This window comes from Mobula birostris, chromosome 1 (genome assembly GCF_030028105.1).
Source record: "Mobula birostris isolate sMobBir1 chromosome 1, sMobBir1.hap1, whole genome shotgun sequence".
Classification (NCBI taxonomy): Eukaryota; Metazoa; Chordata; class Chondrichthyes; order Myliobatiformes; family Myliobatidae; genus Mobula; species Mobula birostris.
Window position 1 is genome coordinate 32,250,430 of NC_092370.1, and position 17,757 is coordinate 32,268,186.

The window sequence follows — 17,757 nt, forward strand, 5'->3', positions numbered from 1 at the left end:
TTTGATTCTTGACAGGTTTCTGACCATGATTAAAATTAACAGTGTATCTCAATCTTATTAGAATTGTCATTGTTGGGAATTTGAATTGAAACTATGATCAATTTTAGAATTTTTCTTCCATGTCAATTTGCATAATCTCATTGGGATCAATGACTATGTTGCAGCAAATTACTATTTTTAACACATCCATTCATTAAATATTAGATCTGAAAGCTTACAACCAACAGATTTTTTAGGTATATTGCAGATTTTTAATTCCATCAATAATTTTCTCCCTTTGCTTGAGGTCAGCATGATGTTGATCAGTTGAATGTATTATTTGGAATGGGCACAAATCTACACTGCATTTGCTGACCATGGAATTCTTCCCATTGGTTGTTTGGTAATTCAATCCTTCAAACAAGTGAATATTTTTGTCTTAATTAGTCTCAAAGCAATGCTAAAAAATCAATGTTGCCATAGAAACAGGAGTTCTTTGGATTTGGCTACATGTTCTAATGTTTTCTTTTAAATTTTAGAAAACAATAATTTAGGGTGAGAATTTGAGTTTAAAGAACATTTTTGACAATATTGTATTTTACTAAATAGTAATAGTAATAAAGATTACTATCAGCAAAAATATATTTTGGACAAAATATTTTAAAATAAAATGATTAGTTCTGAATTAGGAAAACAGTTGAGAAGTTTATATATAGTTATTAAGATTTTAAGATGTTAATAAAGATATTAGTTGTTTTCATTTAGGTTGTTATTTTGTATTCTGCAAAAATAAGTTTTAGTGGGCAAGACAAATGTGAAAATTCGAAATGAGGCTTTGCACTAAATCGTCACACATTGGAAATAACCTATTAGTTCCTTTTATGCTTTTAAATTCTCCTCATAATATCTTTTTGTTGCATCTTATAAATTAGGCTTAAACTAATAACTTAAAGACATAGAACTATGTAGAATTTTCAGGAGCAAAAATACATTAGAATATTAGGTATTTTTTAATATGCAGTGGCATATTAAACTCTTTTGTAAATTTACTCTAACACAGTCATTTAATCCCCTTTTTTTCAAAGAACAAGGTTATCTTGTCCAAGATAGTTTTCCAGGCACTTGGTTTAGCTCACCATGACTGAATAGAGCTCTATAAGATATAGGGGCAGAATTAGGCCATTTGGCACATTGAGTCTGCTCCGCCATTTCATCATGGCTGATCCATTTTTCCTCTCAGCCTCAATCGCCTGTCTTCCCCTGGTATCCCTTCATTCCCTGAACAATCAAGAATTTATCAACCTCTGCCTTAAATATACATAAAGATGGCCTCCACAGCTGCCTGTGGCATCGATTTCCACAGATTCACTACTCTCTGGCTAAAGAAATTCCTCTTTGTCTCCATCCTAAAAGGACGCCTCTCTATTCTGAGGCTGTGTTCTCTGGTCTTAGATACCCGCACCATAGGAAACATCCTCTCCACATCCACTTTATCAAGGCCTTTCACTGTTAGATAGGTTTCAATGAGGTCACCCCTCATTCTTCTGAATTCCAGTGAATACAGGCCCAGAGCCATCAAATGCTCTTCATGTAGCAAGCTGTTTAATCCTGAAACATTTCCTTGAACCTGCTCCAGTTTCAGCACATCCTTTATAAGAGAAGGGCCCAAAACTGCTCACAATATGATAAGTAGGGTCTCAACAATGCTTTATAAAGTTTCAACATTACATCCTTGCTTTTATATTCTAGTCCTCTTGAAATGAAAGCTAGCATCGCATTTGCTTTCCTCACCATGGACACAACTTGCAAATTAACCTGTATGAAACCCTGCACAAGGACTGTCAAGTCCCTTTTGTGCCTCAGATTTTTGTATTTTCTCTGCATTTAGAAAATAGTCGATCCTTCTGCCAAAGTGCATGACCATACACTTCCTGACACTGTATTCAATCTGCCACTTCCTTGCCCATTCTCCTAATCTGTCTAGGTCTTTCTGTAGCCTCTCTATTTCCTCAAAACTATCTGCCCTTACACCTATCTTTGTATCATCTGTGAACTTTGCAACAAAGCCATCAACTCCAACATCCAATTTATTAACATGTAATGTAAAAAGAATCGGTCCCAACACAGACCCCAGTGGAACACCACTAGTCACTTCAGCCAACCAGAGAAGGCCATTTTTATTCTGACTCTTTGCCTCCTGCTTTATCCATGCTAGAATCTTTCCTGTAGTATCTTGGGCTTGTAGCTTGTTAAGCTGCCTCATGTGTGGCACCTTGTCAAAGGCCTTTGGAAAAAACAAATACACACCATCAACCAATTCTACTTTGTCTATCCTGATTGCCATTTCTTCAAAGAATTCCAACAGATTTGTCAAGCAAGATTTTCCCTTGAGGAAACTGTGCTGACTCGGCCTATTTTATCATGTGCCTTCAAGTACCCCAAACCACATCTTTAACAATTGAGTCCAACATCTTCCAAACCACTGAAGTCAGGGTAAATGGCCTATAGTTTATCATCTTCTGCCTCTCTCCCTTCTTGAACAGTGGAGTGATGCTTGCAATTTTCTAGTCTTCCAGAACCACTCCAGAATCTAGTGATTCTTGAAAGATCATTACTAATGTCTCCACTATCTCTTCAGCCACCTCTTTCAGAACCCTGGAGTGTGCACAGTCTGGTCTAGGTGATGTCGCCTACCATCAGACCTTACAGATTCCCAAACAGCTTCTCCCTAGTAGTGGTAACTTCACACAGTTCATGATCCCTGACACCTGGAACTTCTATCATACTGATTGTGTCTTCCACAATGAAGACTAATGCAAAATAGTTACTCAGTTTATCAGCCATTTCCTTGTTCACCATTACTACCTCTCCAGCATCATTTTCCAACAGTCCAATATCCACTCTCGCCTCTCTTTTATACTTCATGTATCTGAAGAAACTTTTGGTACCCTCTTTAATATTATTGGCTAGTCTACTTTCATATTCCACCTTTACCATCTTAATTACTTTTTTTAGTTTCCTTCTGTTGGCATTTAAAAGTTTCCCATTCTCCTAGCTTCACATTAATTTTTGCTTTATTATATGCCCTCTCTTTGGCCTTTATGTTGGCTTTGATGTCTCTTGTTAGCCATGGTGTGTCATCTTGCCTTTAAAATACTTCTTCCTCTTTGGGATGTATATATCCTGTGCCTTCCGAATTGCTTCCAGAATTCCAGCCATTGCTGCTGTGTCGTCATCCCTGTCAGCGTTCTTTTCCAATCCGCCAACTCCTCTCTCATGCCTCTGTAATTTCCTTTACTTCACTGTAATACTGATACTACTCCTTCTCAAATTTCAAGGTGAATTTGGTCTTATTATGATCACTTTCCCCTAAGGGTTCCTTAAGCTCTCTAATCAATTCCAGTTCTTTGCAAAACATCCAGTCCAGAATATCTGATCCCCTAGTGGATCCCCTAATTATCTGCATATTGAAATCCTTCATGACTATTGCAACATTGCCCTTTTGGCATGCATTTTCTGACTCCGGTTGTAACTTGTAGACCACATCCTTACTACTGTTTGGAGGTCTGTATACAATTCCCATCAGTGTCTTGTTTACCCTTACAGTTCCTTAGCTCTATCCACAATGATTCAACAACTTCCAACCCTATGTCATCTCTTCCTAATGATTTAATTTCATTATTTACCAACAGAGCCATATCACCCCTTCTGCGTTCCCGCCTGTCCTTTTGGTACAATGCGTATCCTTGGGGTTTAAGCTCCCAGCTATAGTCTTCTTTCAGCAATGATAGTCTATGTCAGGGAATTAAGGAAATTAGTAGCAAGCTGAAATACCTCAGGACACAAGATATGAGCTCCAAATAAGAACAGGATAATACCCTCTGTTTACAGTATTCTTCAAAGGAGCCTGTGGATCTTCCTCCATACAATGGCATTTCATAGAATTCCATTCCCACACCTTCTGTTGCATTAAAACAATAGTAAACAAATCATATCTTTTCCTATATTGGGTTATGATACAACTTCTCCTTAGTTAGCAACAAGTGTCTTTGATGAAAGTGACACTCTTGGCAAGGTCACGTACCAAATCGAAAAAGTGAATGCAGGCTGGAACGGTCAGAAGCTTGATCAAAGTGGTGAACTTTAGCTAGGATCTCGGAGAAAGAGTTGGAGATACGGGTGTTGTGAAGGGAATTCCAAAATGTGGACTACCAGAGGATAGAAGGTATGGCTGTCATTCTAGGATCCTGGAGAACTGGAGGCTTGGCTGTCAGCGTAGAATTCTGGATAATTAAAGACATGACTCTCAGTCGTGTAAGAGGTGATGAAAATGTGAATGAAATATTGGACAACAAATATGCTGAGGTTGGAATGGAGCAATAAAAGTATGTCTTTGTGGTGGAGAGATTATGGTGCTGGAATCTGGGTGTGAAAGAGTCAGCAATGTTTAAAAATATTCTTTTTTTTTGACCTAAAGCTGTTTTGCTATAGCAGAAACCTACAGTCAGTGTCCGCTTTACTAGGTACCTTCTGTACCTAGTAACGTGGCCACTGAGTGTATGTTCATGGTCTTCTGCTGCTGTAGCTTATCCACTTCAAAGTGAGACATGTTGTGCATTCCAAGATGTTCTTCTGCACGGCACTGTTGTGATGCATAGTTATTTGACTTACTGTCATTTTCATGTCAACTTGGACCAGCCCGGCCATCCTCCTCTGACCTCTCCCATTAACAAGGCACTTGCGCCCACAGACCGTATTTCTTGTATTTCACACCATTCTCCGGAAACTCTGGAGACTGTTGTGAGTGACGATCCAAGGAGATCAGCAGCTTCTGAGATACTTAAACCATATCATCAGACTCCAACAATAATTCCAGTGTCAAAGCCACCTAGATCACGTTTCTTCCCCATTCTGATGTTTGTCCGAACAGCAACTGAAACCGTTGACGGTGCCTGTATGCTTTTATGCATTGGGTTGTTGCCACATGATTGGCTGATATAAACATTTGCATTAACAAGCAGATGTGAAAGTGCGCCAAATAAAGTGGTCGCCAAGTGTAGATAAACTATGGACATCCATGTACAACAGGAGTACACCAACTTTGTGTAGGTAGGTTGTGAAGCATCATGCATATAAAGAAGCCTAAATTTTTTTTTTCAGGAATCTTCCCCCCCTACCGCCCCCAAACTGGAATGTGCAAAAACTGCCATTGCTAGGCCAACTGCATTCAGAAGATGGAAACATGTTAGTCTCCTCAACCCTATTCTAACAATTTTCTAGTGGAGCACCAATCGAGGGTGTCCTGTCTGTCTGCATCATTATGTAATACGGAATCTGCAAGGCATCAGACCACAAAACTGTACAGAGAATAGTAAAAAACCGCCAAGAGAATCACTTGAGTCTCCCTCCTCCCTTCTCCCCTCCCCCATTTGTGACATTTACTGGGAGCGTTGTATACGTTGTATCCCTACCGCCCATCTGACCCACTACCTTCAGAAAGGAGGTACAGGAGCATCAGGACCAGGACTGCCAGACTGGGTAACAGCTTCCTCCCTCAGCTTTGAGACTAATGCCACCGAGGTCTCGTCACTAGGACAGCAAACTGTTTACTGTTACCAGTGCTGTGCACTACATGCACTTTGAATTATATCTGATTAATTTATTTGTGATAATATTTTGTTTTATGTGCTGTGTGTGATATATGTTTTGTGGGTGTACCATGGTCTGGAGTAACATTGTCTTGTTTGGTTGTTTTTATGTACGGTCAGATAACAATAAACTTAAACTTGAACATGATAGCCAACATTATTGATCCTGAAAGGATTTTTGAAAGCAACCAACAAAAATGAGCTGAAACTTATGACACAATTCCAAAGACTGTTACAAGTCTCCACTCAACTCTACCAATCAAGTCAATTTTAAATTCATTTGGATTTTCATTAAAGTTTTAATATGTATGATGAAATTAAAAATATGAAAGATAATTATATTCACTTTCCTACAAAAGTTCTGTTTGTCTGTCGCTCCCATGATCCTTATTTTGAGCAACATTCTCCACCTAATGGGATAGACACAGCAACCCAGCTCCCAAGTGTTTATCATTGCCACTTCATAACCAGATGTACAGGGTTCCTCATTGATTTTGCATAACACAACTCGCTGACAATGAACAGCAGAACCAACCAATTTTGTGTATGATTAAGCTTCCATCCTTTATATTAATTCTATCATTATAGTTCATGATATTTTCCATCACAAATGAAAGATCAGAGCATGTCAGAATTAGAATCCGGTTTAATATCACCAGCATATGTCTTGAAATGTTTTAACTTTGTGGCAGCAGTACATGATAATATAAAGAAACTGTGTATGTGTGTGTACACATATACACACACAGTATATATATATACTTAAGTGGTTAAGGCATTGGACTAGCGACCTGAAGGTCGTGACTTCGAGCCCCAGCCAAGGCAACGTGTTGTGTCCTTGAGCAAGGCACTTAATCACACATTGCTCTGCAACGACACTGGTGCCAAGCTGTATGGGTCCTAATGCCCTTCCCTTGGACAACATTGGTGTCGTGGAGAGGGGAGACTTGCAGCATGGGCAACTGCTGGTCTTCCATACAACCTTACCCAGGCCTGCGCCCTGGAGAGTGAAGACTTTCCAGGTGCAGGTCCATGGTCTCGCAAGACTAATGGATGCCTTGTTTGGAACTTTGGAAAGTAGCACTTTGCCACAGAATGTTTTACAGAAGTAACAGGACGTGCCCTCAAAGAGGACTGCCACCTTGTAGGGTTTGCAGGTCTTCGTGTCTTGGTGACCCAGAGAGTTACAGCATGTTGGCTGGAGTCCAGCTTTATGCTTTAGCCCTTGGTAGGGTCACCCATGCCAAACAGGTCAAAGGGTAGAGGCCAGACGAAGAGCGGTCCACCAGTCCTCCAGGTTCGTGTGTTCAGCTCAGGGCTAGCAACCCTGACTGGTCAAAAAAATTTGTTACGGAAACAGCAATGGGGAATCCTTCTGTAACTGTGTGGGGATGATATATGGCCAAGAACAAATAGAGATGGAGGACCTTCATTTCTGTCCTAAATACCAGCAGCATAATGGACAGTGACTAACAGGAAGTGCATTGCAAGCAATATTTATCATGAAAAGGTGTTGGCTGAGGAAAGTCAACATAGACCATCCTTAAACTTTCAACTGCATTGTTTCACAGCAAGCTCGTATAACAAAACACAAGATGATAGAAATTCCTTGCAGCATTGAAAAGACTGTTAAGAGTCAGGGTGAGTTACAAAAGCGAACTGGTGAATTATTAGTATGTTGATTTTTTATTGTGTTCCTTCGAGCTAAGCTTCAGATCTTCACTCATCAGCAGCAAAGTTGCACTACTCATAAACAAGCAGGCGAGCACACAAGATAAAACTATTCCACCAAAACCCTCAGGTCACCTCAAATAAAAATATGAAAGGTGAAAATCCTCGTCAGTAAGGCAGCGTTGTTTAAGGGAAATGTAGTGTTATCTTCAGGAGTTGATGACCTTTCTACATCTCTTTGTGTAACCTGCCTGCTGTTAATATCATGGGCACTGTAGAGATTACCCCTCCAGTTTTTAATTTCTAATTGACATTGCAAATTCATGATCACTTTGACCCAAAGGAGTTTTTTCTGTTATCTGCAGAATTCAGTTAGGTGAATCATATTTGTGAAATTTAAAGAAAGCCTTCTGCACTTTAAAATTTTCTTTTATTCGTGGCTAAGTTAGCATGCAGAATAGTTAGCAGGCATGTGGATGGCAGAATAAAAGCTGTTGTTTTCATAGAAGAAACAGGACAAATTCCTTTGGAATTCAGTGTTAGCAACATGAGAATTCTGTGGATAAATTAGCTGTGTGGGTGAATGATTTTTCTGCCTGTAACTGTTACTCTGTTATACATAGCTGAAATAAAATATATGTTTATATTAAAAAAACATCCAAAACGGACATAAAAAGTAACCAACAAAAATTGAATGGCTTGGAATTTTGTGAGCAAATGAAAGCACCAAGATCCAGATTTCCATATAAATATAAAAGTGTGCACTTCCTGGCTGCCAGTCACCAGTCACCACCCTTCGCAGTTCATTCTCTGACAGAAAAGTTGAGGTAATTTTCCACAACGTATCTGGAGAGAAGTCTGAAGCAGGAACAGTGTTTCCTTTGAATTAAAGGAAACCATTGCAAGTAGGTTAGTTTAAGTTATCATTTTCAGAATAAATGTAATTTTAGTTAAGTATTTTAATTGTTTCCAATTATTTAAATTTAAATACTTCTATAATTTTTTAAAAATTTGAAAGGTTTAAGGAATTGGGAAGAATTCAATAGGTAGGTGAGATGCTTAACTAAGCTAGAGAATGTGACGGATGCCTCTAAAAGGCAGCATCCATCATTAAGGACTCCCATCACCCAGGTCATGCCTTGTTCTCATTGCTACCATCAGGAAGGAGGTACATATGAAGCACACACTCAAAGATTCAGGAACAGCTTCTTCCCCTCCGCCATCAGATTTCTGAATGGACATTGAACCCATGAACACTACCTCACTACTCTTTTTATTTCTATTTTTGCACTACTTATTTAATTTAACTATTTAAGATATATATATACTTTGAGCTACAGTAGTTACTTGTTACGCAAAGTCAACAAATTTCATGACATATGCTGGTGATATTAAGCCTGATTCTGATTGGCCTTTAGTTTGCAAGGTTTTTCTTCGTCTGTAATGACATGTTCTAAGCCCCACCCTCTTTTCCCACCTCTACTTCCTTATCCCCTGCCTCACCGCTATTATGCACATGAAACCCTGACACTTCGCAGGGCCTCTCTGTGGGCAGTCAAGCTGGCACCAGGCAGGGCATTGACACTGGATCCACAAAGTGCAATTTCAGACTTGCCATGTGGAAGAATGGCCTTGGCAAGTGGCTCCCATTTTTCTGGAAATGCTAAGCCATTCAAGTGTTCCAAGGTCCTTCATGGAAGCATATCTAACAAGATGCACTTGGTGCAGGTGATCCAAACTGGGTTAAACATGTATGTTTAAGGAAGATCTTGAAGCAAGTAGAGACCATAAGACCATAAGACAAAGGAGCAGAAGTCGGCCATTCGGCCCATCAAGTCTGCTCCGCCTTTTTATCATGAGCTGATCCATTCTCCCATTTAGTCCCACTGCCCCGCCTTCTCACCATAACCTTTGATGCCCTGGCTACTCAGATACCTATCAATCTCTGCCTTAAATACACCAATGACTTGGCCTCCACTGCTGCCCGTGGCAACAAATTCCATAGATTCACCACCCTCTGACTAAAACAATTTCTTCGCATTTCTGTTCAGAATGGGCGCCCTTCAATTCTTAAGTCATGCCCTCTCGTACTAGACTCCCCCATCACGGGAAACAACTTTGCCACATCCACTCTGTTTAAAGAGAGTTGTAGAGAGGCAGAGAAGTTCGCTGAAGCAGTTGCAGAGACTAAGGCCATGTCAGCTGAAGGTCAGAATTGGAAAGTGCATATTTTCAGAGGGTTTGGCTTACAGGTAACTGGACAGACAAGATCAAAGAACAATCAAGTAACAAATACGAGAATTATTAAGATCTAGATATTGCTGGATTCATCATAGATTGATGAGCATAAGGGTAAGGGATGATTTGATAAATTAGGGTAAGGGCAACATGATCTTTTTCTGAGCTAATTTTGTCCTTTGGAATAATCAAGGTAGTAGTGAGAGGAATTAAGGCTTCAATAAAGGCCTGATTTGAAATGGGCAAAGACTATCAACTGTACGTCATGAAAGTAAAGTACCTGCTGAAGAGGGGTATATCTCCACGATACAGAAGGATATTTTTACCTAAACTATGAAAAGTTATTGCATGGAGACCAAAGACAGTGTACTTTGATTTCCTTCCCTAATTGGAGTAAATAAATGTGCGTCTTGAAGTGGAAACCAAGCAAGGAATGTGATAGGTTTGGGGTAGTGACAGTGTTGAGAGAAGAGTTTTTGAATATATGCTAAAAATTGATAAATCATTATTGTAGTATACCATTGGAGTCGTAAACTTGTGTAGCATAGAAATGGGTTCTCTAACCCACCATGTCTACATCAATATTTTTCCCCATTGACGTTAATCCAATTTGCCCACACTGTCTTTATTCTTCAATGCCTTGCCTATTTAAATGTCTGTCAACATTACTCTTAAACATAGTGATTGTATCCGACTCCAGCGTTTTCTCTGGTATTTTCAGATGTTGATCACTCTGAGCGTGAAACAAAGCCTTTCCCCTCAAGATCCTTCTGACCCTGAACTTGTGCCCTCTTGTTTTTGACTATGGGGGGGAAAGATTCTGACCCTCTGCCCTAACTATGCCCCTTATAAGTTTGTATACTTCCATCAGATCACCCTCTCCTCCTTCACTCCAGAGAAAACAAGTCCAGCTAATCTAATCTCTTCCCCAAAACCAAAATCATTCGATCTGGATCCTGATGAATCTCCTCTGCACTCTCTCCAGCATATTCACCTCCTTCCTTGAAGCTTTCAGTGTACTCCTGTATGCCTCTCAGTGTTAGAAATTGAAAGTCAAATGTGACCAGCTTTTTTAGGCAAACACTACACTAGTATGATATCCCTTGACTCTCTGCCTGCCTGCCATATGTCTTACCCAACTTACTTTCCTCATTAATCCGAAATGATTCCTCTGTTCAGATGATCCAATCATACATTATGCGTAGCCTATTACATAATGGTTTCCATGGAGCTTGTTGGAATGGCAAAATATTCTGCAATATAAAATTGTATCATCTAATATTAATGCAAAAATTAAAAGATAAAGCTGAAATTATTTCATAATTCTACTGATAATATATAGCCCAAAATCCAAGGTTTGTTTTTCAGTAACAGTAATATTTATTTCCAAGGAAATGGTTAACTACAAGTTGGTTCAGCTGACTGCAGTAAATAATTGGATTATATTAACGTTAAGAGACAATGACAAGTAGATAAGTAACAGAATTTATTTCTGAAGCTGGTGAATCTAAGTGTAGGAATAACTTGATTGGTCGTTGGCAGCCTTAGGAGCTTTCCTTGTTGTTAATTTTAATAATTTGTTAAGGTACCATAACAACTTTGATACATTTCCAAAACTTTGTTTTGGCTACAAGCTCTTTCCAAAGCAAAACACAATCCACTCAGATATGAAGGAAATTAATTGTTTTCAGTGAAGTGCTCAGCATTTCAGACGTGCCAACAATAAGTATTATCAGAGTGTCTGGATTCCATGCTGTTCTAACCAATGTTATATTGCATCTTTGTAATATAATTAATTTTTTGCAGTGTTTCTGTAATTCAGTCTGAGAGATTCACAAGAATTAGTAAAAATGAACCATGGAGTGATCACATCTCTTTTTGCGTTCTAGCACAATCTGAAACACAGTAATGTTTAAAATGTCATTGGCTTCTTCCTCAAGCTCTTACGAAAACTAAAGCATCCGTTACATTTTCCTAATACTTTGTAAAACAAAAATAGAAAAGTGTTTCCTTTACAAAGTTGCTTTGATAAACTCAATATGACAATATTTAACAAGGGTGTAGTCAAAAAAGTATATCATGTATGTTCATGAAAGTACTCTTAATACTCACTAATATGGAAGAGGATTGGTCAGATTTTGCTTCTGAAGTGGCTAATGTATTTAAGCAGCTTTAATATTTAATATTTTTCATTTAATGAACAACTTTGCAGAAAGATAACAGATGAGATTTGTTCTTGTGGCTTCAAACTGAGATTTAAAATGATTCTGAATTCTTAAAGATATTGCATACTCTCCGCATAATTTCTATGAAAGTCAAGGGCACTGCTTTGGAACTTTACCTCTTTTAGGTATGTACTTTAAAATGCTGTAATATACCTGACTGAATTACTGGAGTAGCTTATTTCACAGCTTATATGAAATTAATTTAGTCAGCACAGTCCAGGTTGCCTAGATTGCAGAACTCCCACCACCACCCAGTTGCAGTATATCTTGTGTTATCTTTCGTCTAGATGTAGCGGGATTCTGCCAAGGTGGTAGATACTGGTTCCTTGAGGTTGTCATAGCCGAGGGGGAGGGAGGGGTAGAAGGGGATTAGTGGGGTAATCACCCACTACTCATTAAATGCACTCACAACGACGTGCATCTCCAAATAGACTCTGACAACCAAGTCCAGCTCCTGAACTTCACATGTGGCTTAACTACTAAACTGGGCAGAACTATTTCTGCCGACAGGATCAGGGGCAAAGGGGCCATAAAACCAGTTGTTCTGGGCAGCTGGCCTCATCAGCCATGGATGGCAGCTCATCCAGGAGAAGAAAACCTAAAACTCTAGCCCCTGCTGCCTTGCGTCTATATCCACTCATTGGGAAGCTTTCAGGAGTAAACCCTGAGGAAAAATCTGAAGCTGGAGTCCCTATATTGAGTTCAATGCTGACTGACAGCTCCTGCAATGCCACTAGTGCCAAACTGTATCAGTCTCAGCTGTTCCTTTGGATTCGTCAGCTGTGTGGAGAGGGAGAGCCTGCTGCACGGGCAATAGTCTGCTCTCCATATTATACCACCCTAGCTGGGGTATCACGTAGTTAGTTAGTACATAATATCCATGGTTGACCCCCACCAATGGTAAACACAAAGTGGAATATTGTTGAAAATGTGACAAAGTGATGAATTTCTAGTTATACTAATTGACATTTACAAACGTTTGTAGATTGCTCTATGCATTTTAAGATAAAGAATCAGGATCAGGTTTAATTTCACAGACATATGTCGTGAAATTTGTTGTTTTGCCACAGTGCAATACTTTAAAAAGTTATAGTGTCTTGTAAAAGTATTCAGCCCCCAACCCTTTGAGTATTACAACCAGAGATTTTGATCAATTTAACTGAGAATTTTTATTTGTGGATCACCTGCACCTTTATTTCACAGTAGAGCCCAAAAAACATGGAAAATAGTAAAGCATGAAAAAAAATTCGAAAACTGAAATGTCAGCAGTTTAAAAGTTTTCCTCTCCCTTTGCTCAGTGCTTAGTTAAACCACCTCTCACAGTCATTACATCTAGTAGTCCTTTTGAATAAGTCTCTTTTAGCTTTGCACAATGTACTGGAGCAAGATTTGCCCATTCCTCCTTGCAAAACTGCTCAAGCTGTGCCAGGTTAATCTTGAGGTCATCACAGAGATATTCGATTGGGTTAAGGTCAGGACTCTGACTGGGCCACTCAAGGACATCAATTTTCTTCATTTGAAACCACTCCGTGGTTGCTCTGGCAGTGTGCTTTGGGCTGTTATCCTGCTGAAAGATGAATTTCCTCCCCAGTTTAAGCTTTCCAGCAGAGGCTAGCAAGTTTTTATCTAGGACCTCTCTATATTTAGCTGCATTCATCTTCCCATCAATCCTGAGCAGATTTTCAGTCCCTGCTGCTGAAAAGCATAGAACCATAGAAACCATAGAAACTACAGCACAGAAACAGGCCCTTTGGCCTTTCTTGGCTGTGCGGAACCATTTTCTGCCTAGTCCCACCGACCTGCAGAGGGACCATATCCCTCCATACACCTCCCATCCATGTATCTGTCCAATTTATTCTTAAATGTTAAAAAAGAACCCGCATTTACCACCTCGTCTGGCAGCTCATTCCATACTCCCACCACTCTCTGTGTGAAGAAGCCCCCCCCCCCAATGTTCCCTTTAAACTTTTCCCCCCTCACCTTTAACAAATGTCCTCTGGCTTTTTTCTCCCCTTGCCTCAGTGGAAAAAGCCTGCTTGCATTCACTCTATCTATACCCATCATAATTTTATATACCTCTATCAAATCTCCCCTCATTCTTCTACGCTCCAGGGAATAAAGTCCTAACCTATTCAACCTTTCTCTGTAACTGAGTTTCTCAAGTCCCGGCAACATCCTTGTAAACCTTCTCTGCACTCTTTCAACCTTATTTATATCCTTCCTGTAATTTGGTGACCAAAACTGAACACAATACTCCAGATTCGGCCTCACCAATGCCTTATACAACCTCATCATAACATTCCAGCTCTTATACTCAATACTTCGATTAATAAAGGCCAATGTACCAAAAGCTGTCTTTACGACCCTATCTACCTGTGACGACACTTTTAGGGAATTTTGTATCTGTATTCCCAGATCCCTCTGTTCCACTGCACTCCTCAGTGCCTTACCATTAACCCTGTATGTTCTACATTGGTTTGTCCTTCCAACGTGCAATACCTCACACTTGTCAGTATCTCCATAGTGTGATGCTACCTCCACCATACTTTACAGAAGGGATGGTGTTACTTGGCTGATGTGCAGTATTAGATTTACGGCAAACATACAGCTTACTGTTGAGGCCAAAAAGTTCCACTTTAATCTCATCAACCACAAGACCTTCCTCCACTGACTTCTGCAGCTCACTCAAAGAAACTATTGGCCTCTCTTACAAGTGCCATGCACCTCTGGCAACTAAGTTTAGAGCGGTGTCCTGGCCTAGTCATTGTGGCTGTGGTTTCATAGATTTCCCAGTTTTACATGATGGACTGCACTGAGCTCCAAGGTATGTTCTGCTGGTTTTGAGATGGTCTTGTACCCTTCCCCAGATATGTGGTTCTCTATTATAATTTCCCTGACTTGTCCTGAATGCTCTTTTATCTTCATTTTGGTTTGATCTGTTGAAAATCTGCCATACTGTTGAACCTTGCAAAGTGAGGGGGTATTTATTCCTATGAATTTATTGAAAACAGATGACCCTCCAATTTTCTACATCAACAGAGCGGGTGAGTTGGTAAGGCAAAATATTGCACCTGAGGAAAGTTAGCATAGTAATTACAAAGGGGATGAATACTTTTTCAGCTTCACAATTTTGGTTTTCTAATGTTTAGTAAATTGTTGACAGGTTTTGGAATGTTTCTTCTGATTTGACATGATGCACAATGTTTTGTAGATTAGCACAAAAATGCTACTTAAATATATTGTAAATTTTGAAAATGAGAGTGAAATGTTAAAATAGTTATGTGGCTGAATACTTTTTCAAGGCGCTGTATAAATTACAATAAGAAATACAGTAGGTTCTGGTTAATTGGGACACATCGGGACTAGGACATTTTGGTCGAATTATGCGGTTGCCCAATTTGCTGAAGTTTCATGGAAATAGTTAAGAAGGTATCAAAAAGACAAACTACTGTTTAACTGAGTAACAAATTACGTATTTAAATAAAATACAGAATAAATCAGTGCACTAGCAATCATACTACTATACTAAAGACTGTGTATTAGTTCCTAATTGTTATTGATGGAGAAATTCATCCAGTGTAACTGTACTTTTGATTGACTGTAAATGAAGAAAATCAGTGCAGACACCATGTACATAATGGACTACCTTCATATAATGCTATCAATGATTGTTTCTTCCAAATCTTCATTTCCATTGTAACATTCAAGATGATTGTTAATACCTTCAAATTCTTTGTAAATATAACTTGTTGAAGTTGTGAAATCATTTCATATTCACTCCTGGCCATTTCTGCTATGTCCAAGCCTGAGTTCTTGAAACAGCAGTGAGCAAAACGGTTCTGAATTGTCTTAACTGCTTACTTCTCACCAGCTATCAGTGACAAAAGTCTCTGCTTTTTAAACACAAGTGGACGCAATTGACTGTTTAAAAACTGTTCGCTCTAAGCACAGTGTAGTGTCTAAAAGAAGTGTATACGTCGTGCCAGTTAGAAACTGTTTGGCAACAGTCTACTGCCCCATTTAAGTGGCATAGCACCCCAAATAAGTGAAGGGAATGCCGGCTGATCTTTCAATTAGTTTTTGTTCTTTAAGAGTTTTCCCAAATAAGTGCAAGCCGGAATTATTTGAGGCACCTCCTTTTGACAATGTCGTCGATGCTGGGGAAGCTAGTTCCCATGATAATAAATATAGCAAGTCATCTGATAATTACTCAACGGCTATATCACATAAAATCAGCAAATTCATTGTAGTATAGATTTTAGTCCTGCGTATACTTATGGATTTGGATTTCAACCCTTCATCTTGAATTGTTATTTGAGAAATAGTCTTGCAATAGTTTGACACCTATCAATTCAGTTGGTAATTGTGATAATCATCATACCAAAATATAAATTTACAGACCTTCTGATTAATGAACTTTGAAAATTTTTGATTCTAATATGATATTTAATAGTCATAATAAATCATGTAATCAATTTTAGAAGCAAGAAAAGAGCATTCAGAATGTGAAAAGGTGACACCTCTCTGTCCTTTTATTAGGGAATGAGGGAATCTGTGGTATGTCGAATTGTTGGGTGAAGAGGTTAGTTTTTGTTGTACTACAGATCATGGTCTTTCTTGTGGGGCTTTGGGGTTCTAACGTTTTTAATGTCACTCATTCTTTGGGACACTTCTGTTTTCATGGATATTTACAAAGAACAAGAATTTCAGTCTGTATATTGTATACATTCTCTGATATTAAATGGAACCATTGAGCAGTTATTAAGTTGATTCTAATTTTTGATAGACGTACTAAATATTAAATGCTTCTATTTTCAGATTTCTGTTTGACGCATTCACAAGACTGCATATATTTTGACTATATTATCAGAAAATAGGCTTTAAATATCATTGCATTTTCTATTGGGTATTTAAAATTTGAGCTTAATTACACATTGTAACTCCTTCTTAATCCATGTTCTGAAGGAACGTACCAGGGACAATGGGCTGGAGGAATGCGTCACGGATATGGTGCACGCCAGAGTGTACCATTTGGAATGGCTACAGTCATCCGTTCACCGCTACGCACCTCGCTAGCGTCTCTTCGAAGTGAACAGAGCAATGGCACAATTCTACATGATATAGCTGCTGATAGTCCGGCTGGGACAAGAGGTGGGTTTGTCCTCACCTTTCACAGTGACACAGAATTAATGACTGGCAAGAAAAAGGGCTTTTTCAGAAGAGGATCGCTCCTGGGAAATCTAAAGCTCAAAAGGTCTGAGTCCAAGTCGTCTCTGGCCAGCAAACGCAGCTCTGCTCGGAGTGAAGCGTCGATGAGCAGAATAAGTTCAGCAAATAGTGATGCTAATTCTACAATCAGTTTTGGAGAAGGTGATTCTGAATATTTACCAGTAGAAGATCACGTTGATGCTACTACAACTGAATCGTATATGGGGGAATGGAAAAATGATAAACGCAGTGGGTTTGGTGTAAGTGAACGTTCAAATGGTATGAAGTATGAGGGAGAATGGCTGAATAGCCAGAGGAATGGTTATGGATGTACTACCTTTCCCGATGGCACAAAAGAAGAGGGAAAATATAAAAATAACTTTTTGGTTCGAGGAAAGAAAAAGCACCTTATACCCATTAGAACCAGCAAAATTAAAGAAAAAGTGGAGAGAGCGATAGAAGGAGCACATCGAGCCGCGGCAATTGCCAGAACAAAGGTGGATATAGCAGCTTCAAGGTGAGTAATCATACAGTAATGCCTTGCTGTGCTCTGACTAAATTCTGAAGTTATTTTAAACATTATTAATACAAATAAAATCAGAAAATATCTTTAAAAATTACATTTAAGATAAAAAAGTACAATGAGATTTGTCTCCGACCACTTTTGTGTTGTTCCCTCATTGTAACAATTTAATGAAGGAATGCAGATTCACAAAAAAAATGATGAATATTTTTGCTTCTGAAGTTCTATTTCTTTAAAAATGTGTGACTCAGCAATTACTGTATAT

General features: G+C 39.0%; 1 protein-coding gene across 6 annotated transcripts in view; it reads left to right on the plus strand.

Annotated features, from left to right (window-relative positions):
• The window catches only part of LOC140195332 (junctophilin-1-like), a 156,608-nt gene that overhangs the window by 6,286 nt on the left and 132,565 nt on the right, over positions 1-17,757 (plus strand). For 5 of the 6 annotated variants that reach the window (XM_072253494.1, XM_072253466.1, XM_072253476.1 and 2 more), the window contains exon 2: positions 16,727-17,486. The exons of the other annotated variant lie outside the window; for it this stretch is intronic. In XM_072253494.1, the coding sequence (XP_072109595.1) occupies positions 16,727-17,486 (760 nt within the window). The remainder of the gene's footprint in view (positions 1-16,726; positions 17,487-17,757) is intronic. 6 annotated transcript variants of the gene reach the window in all.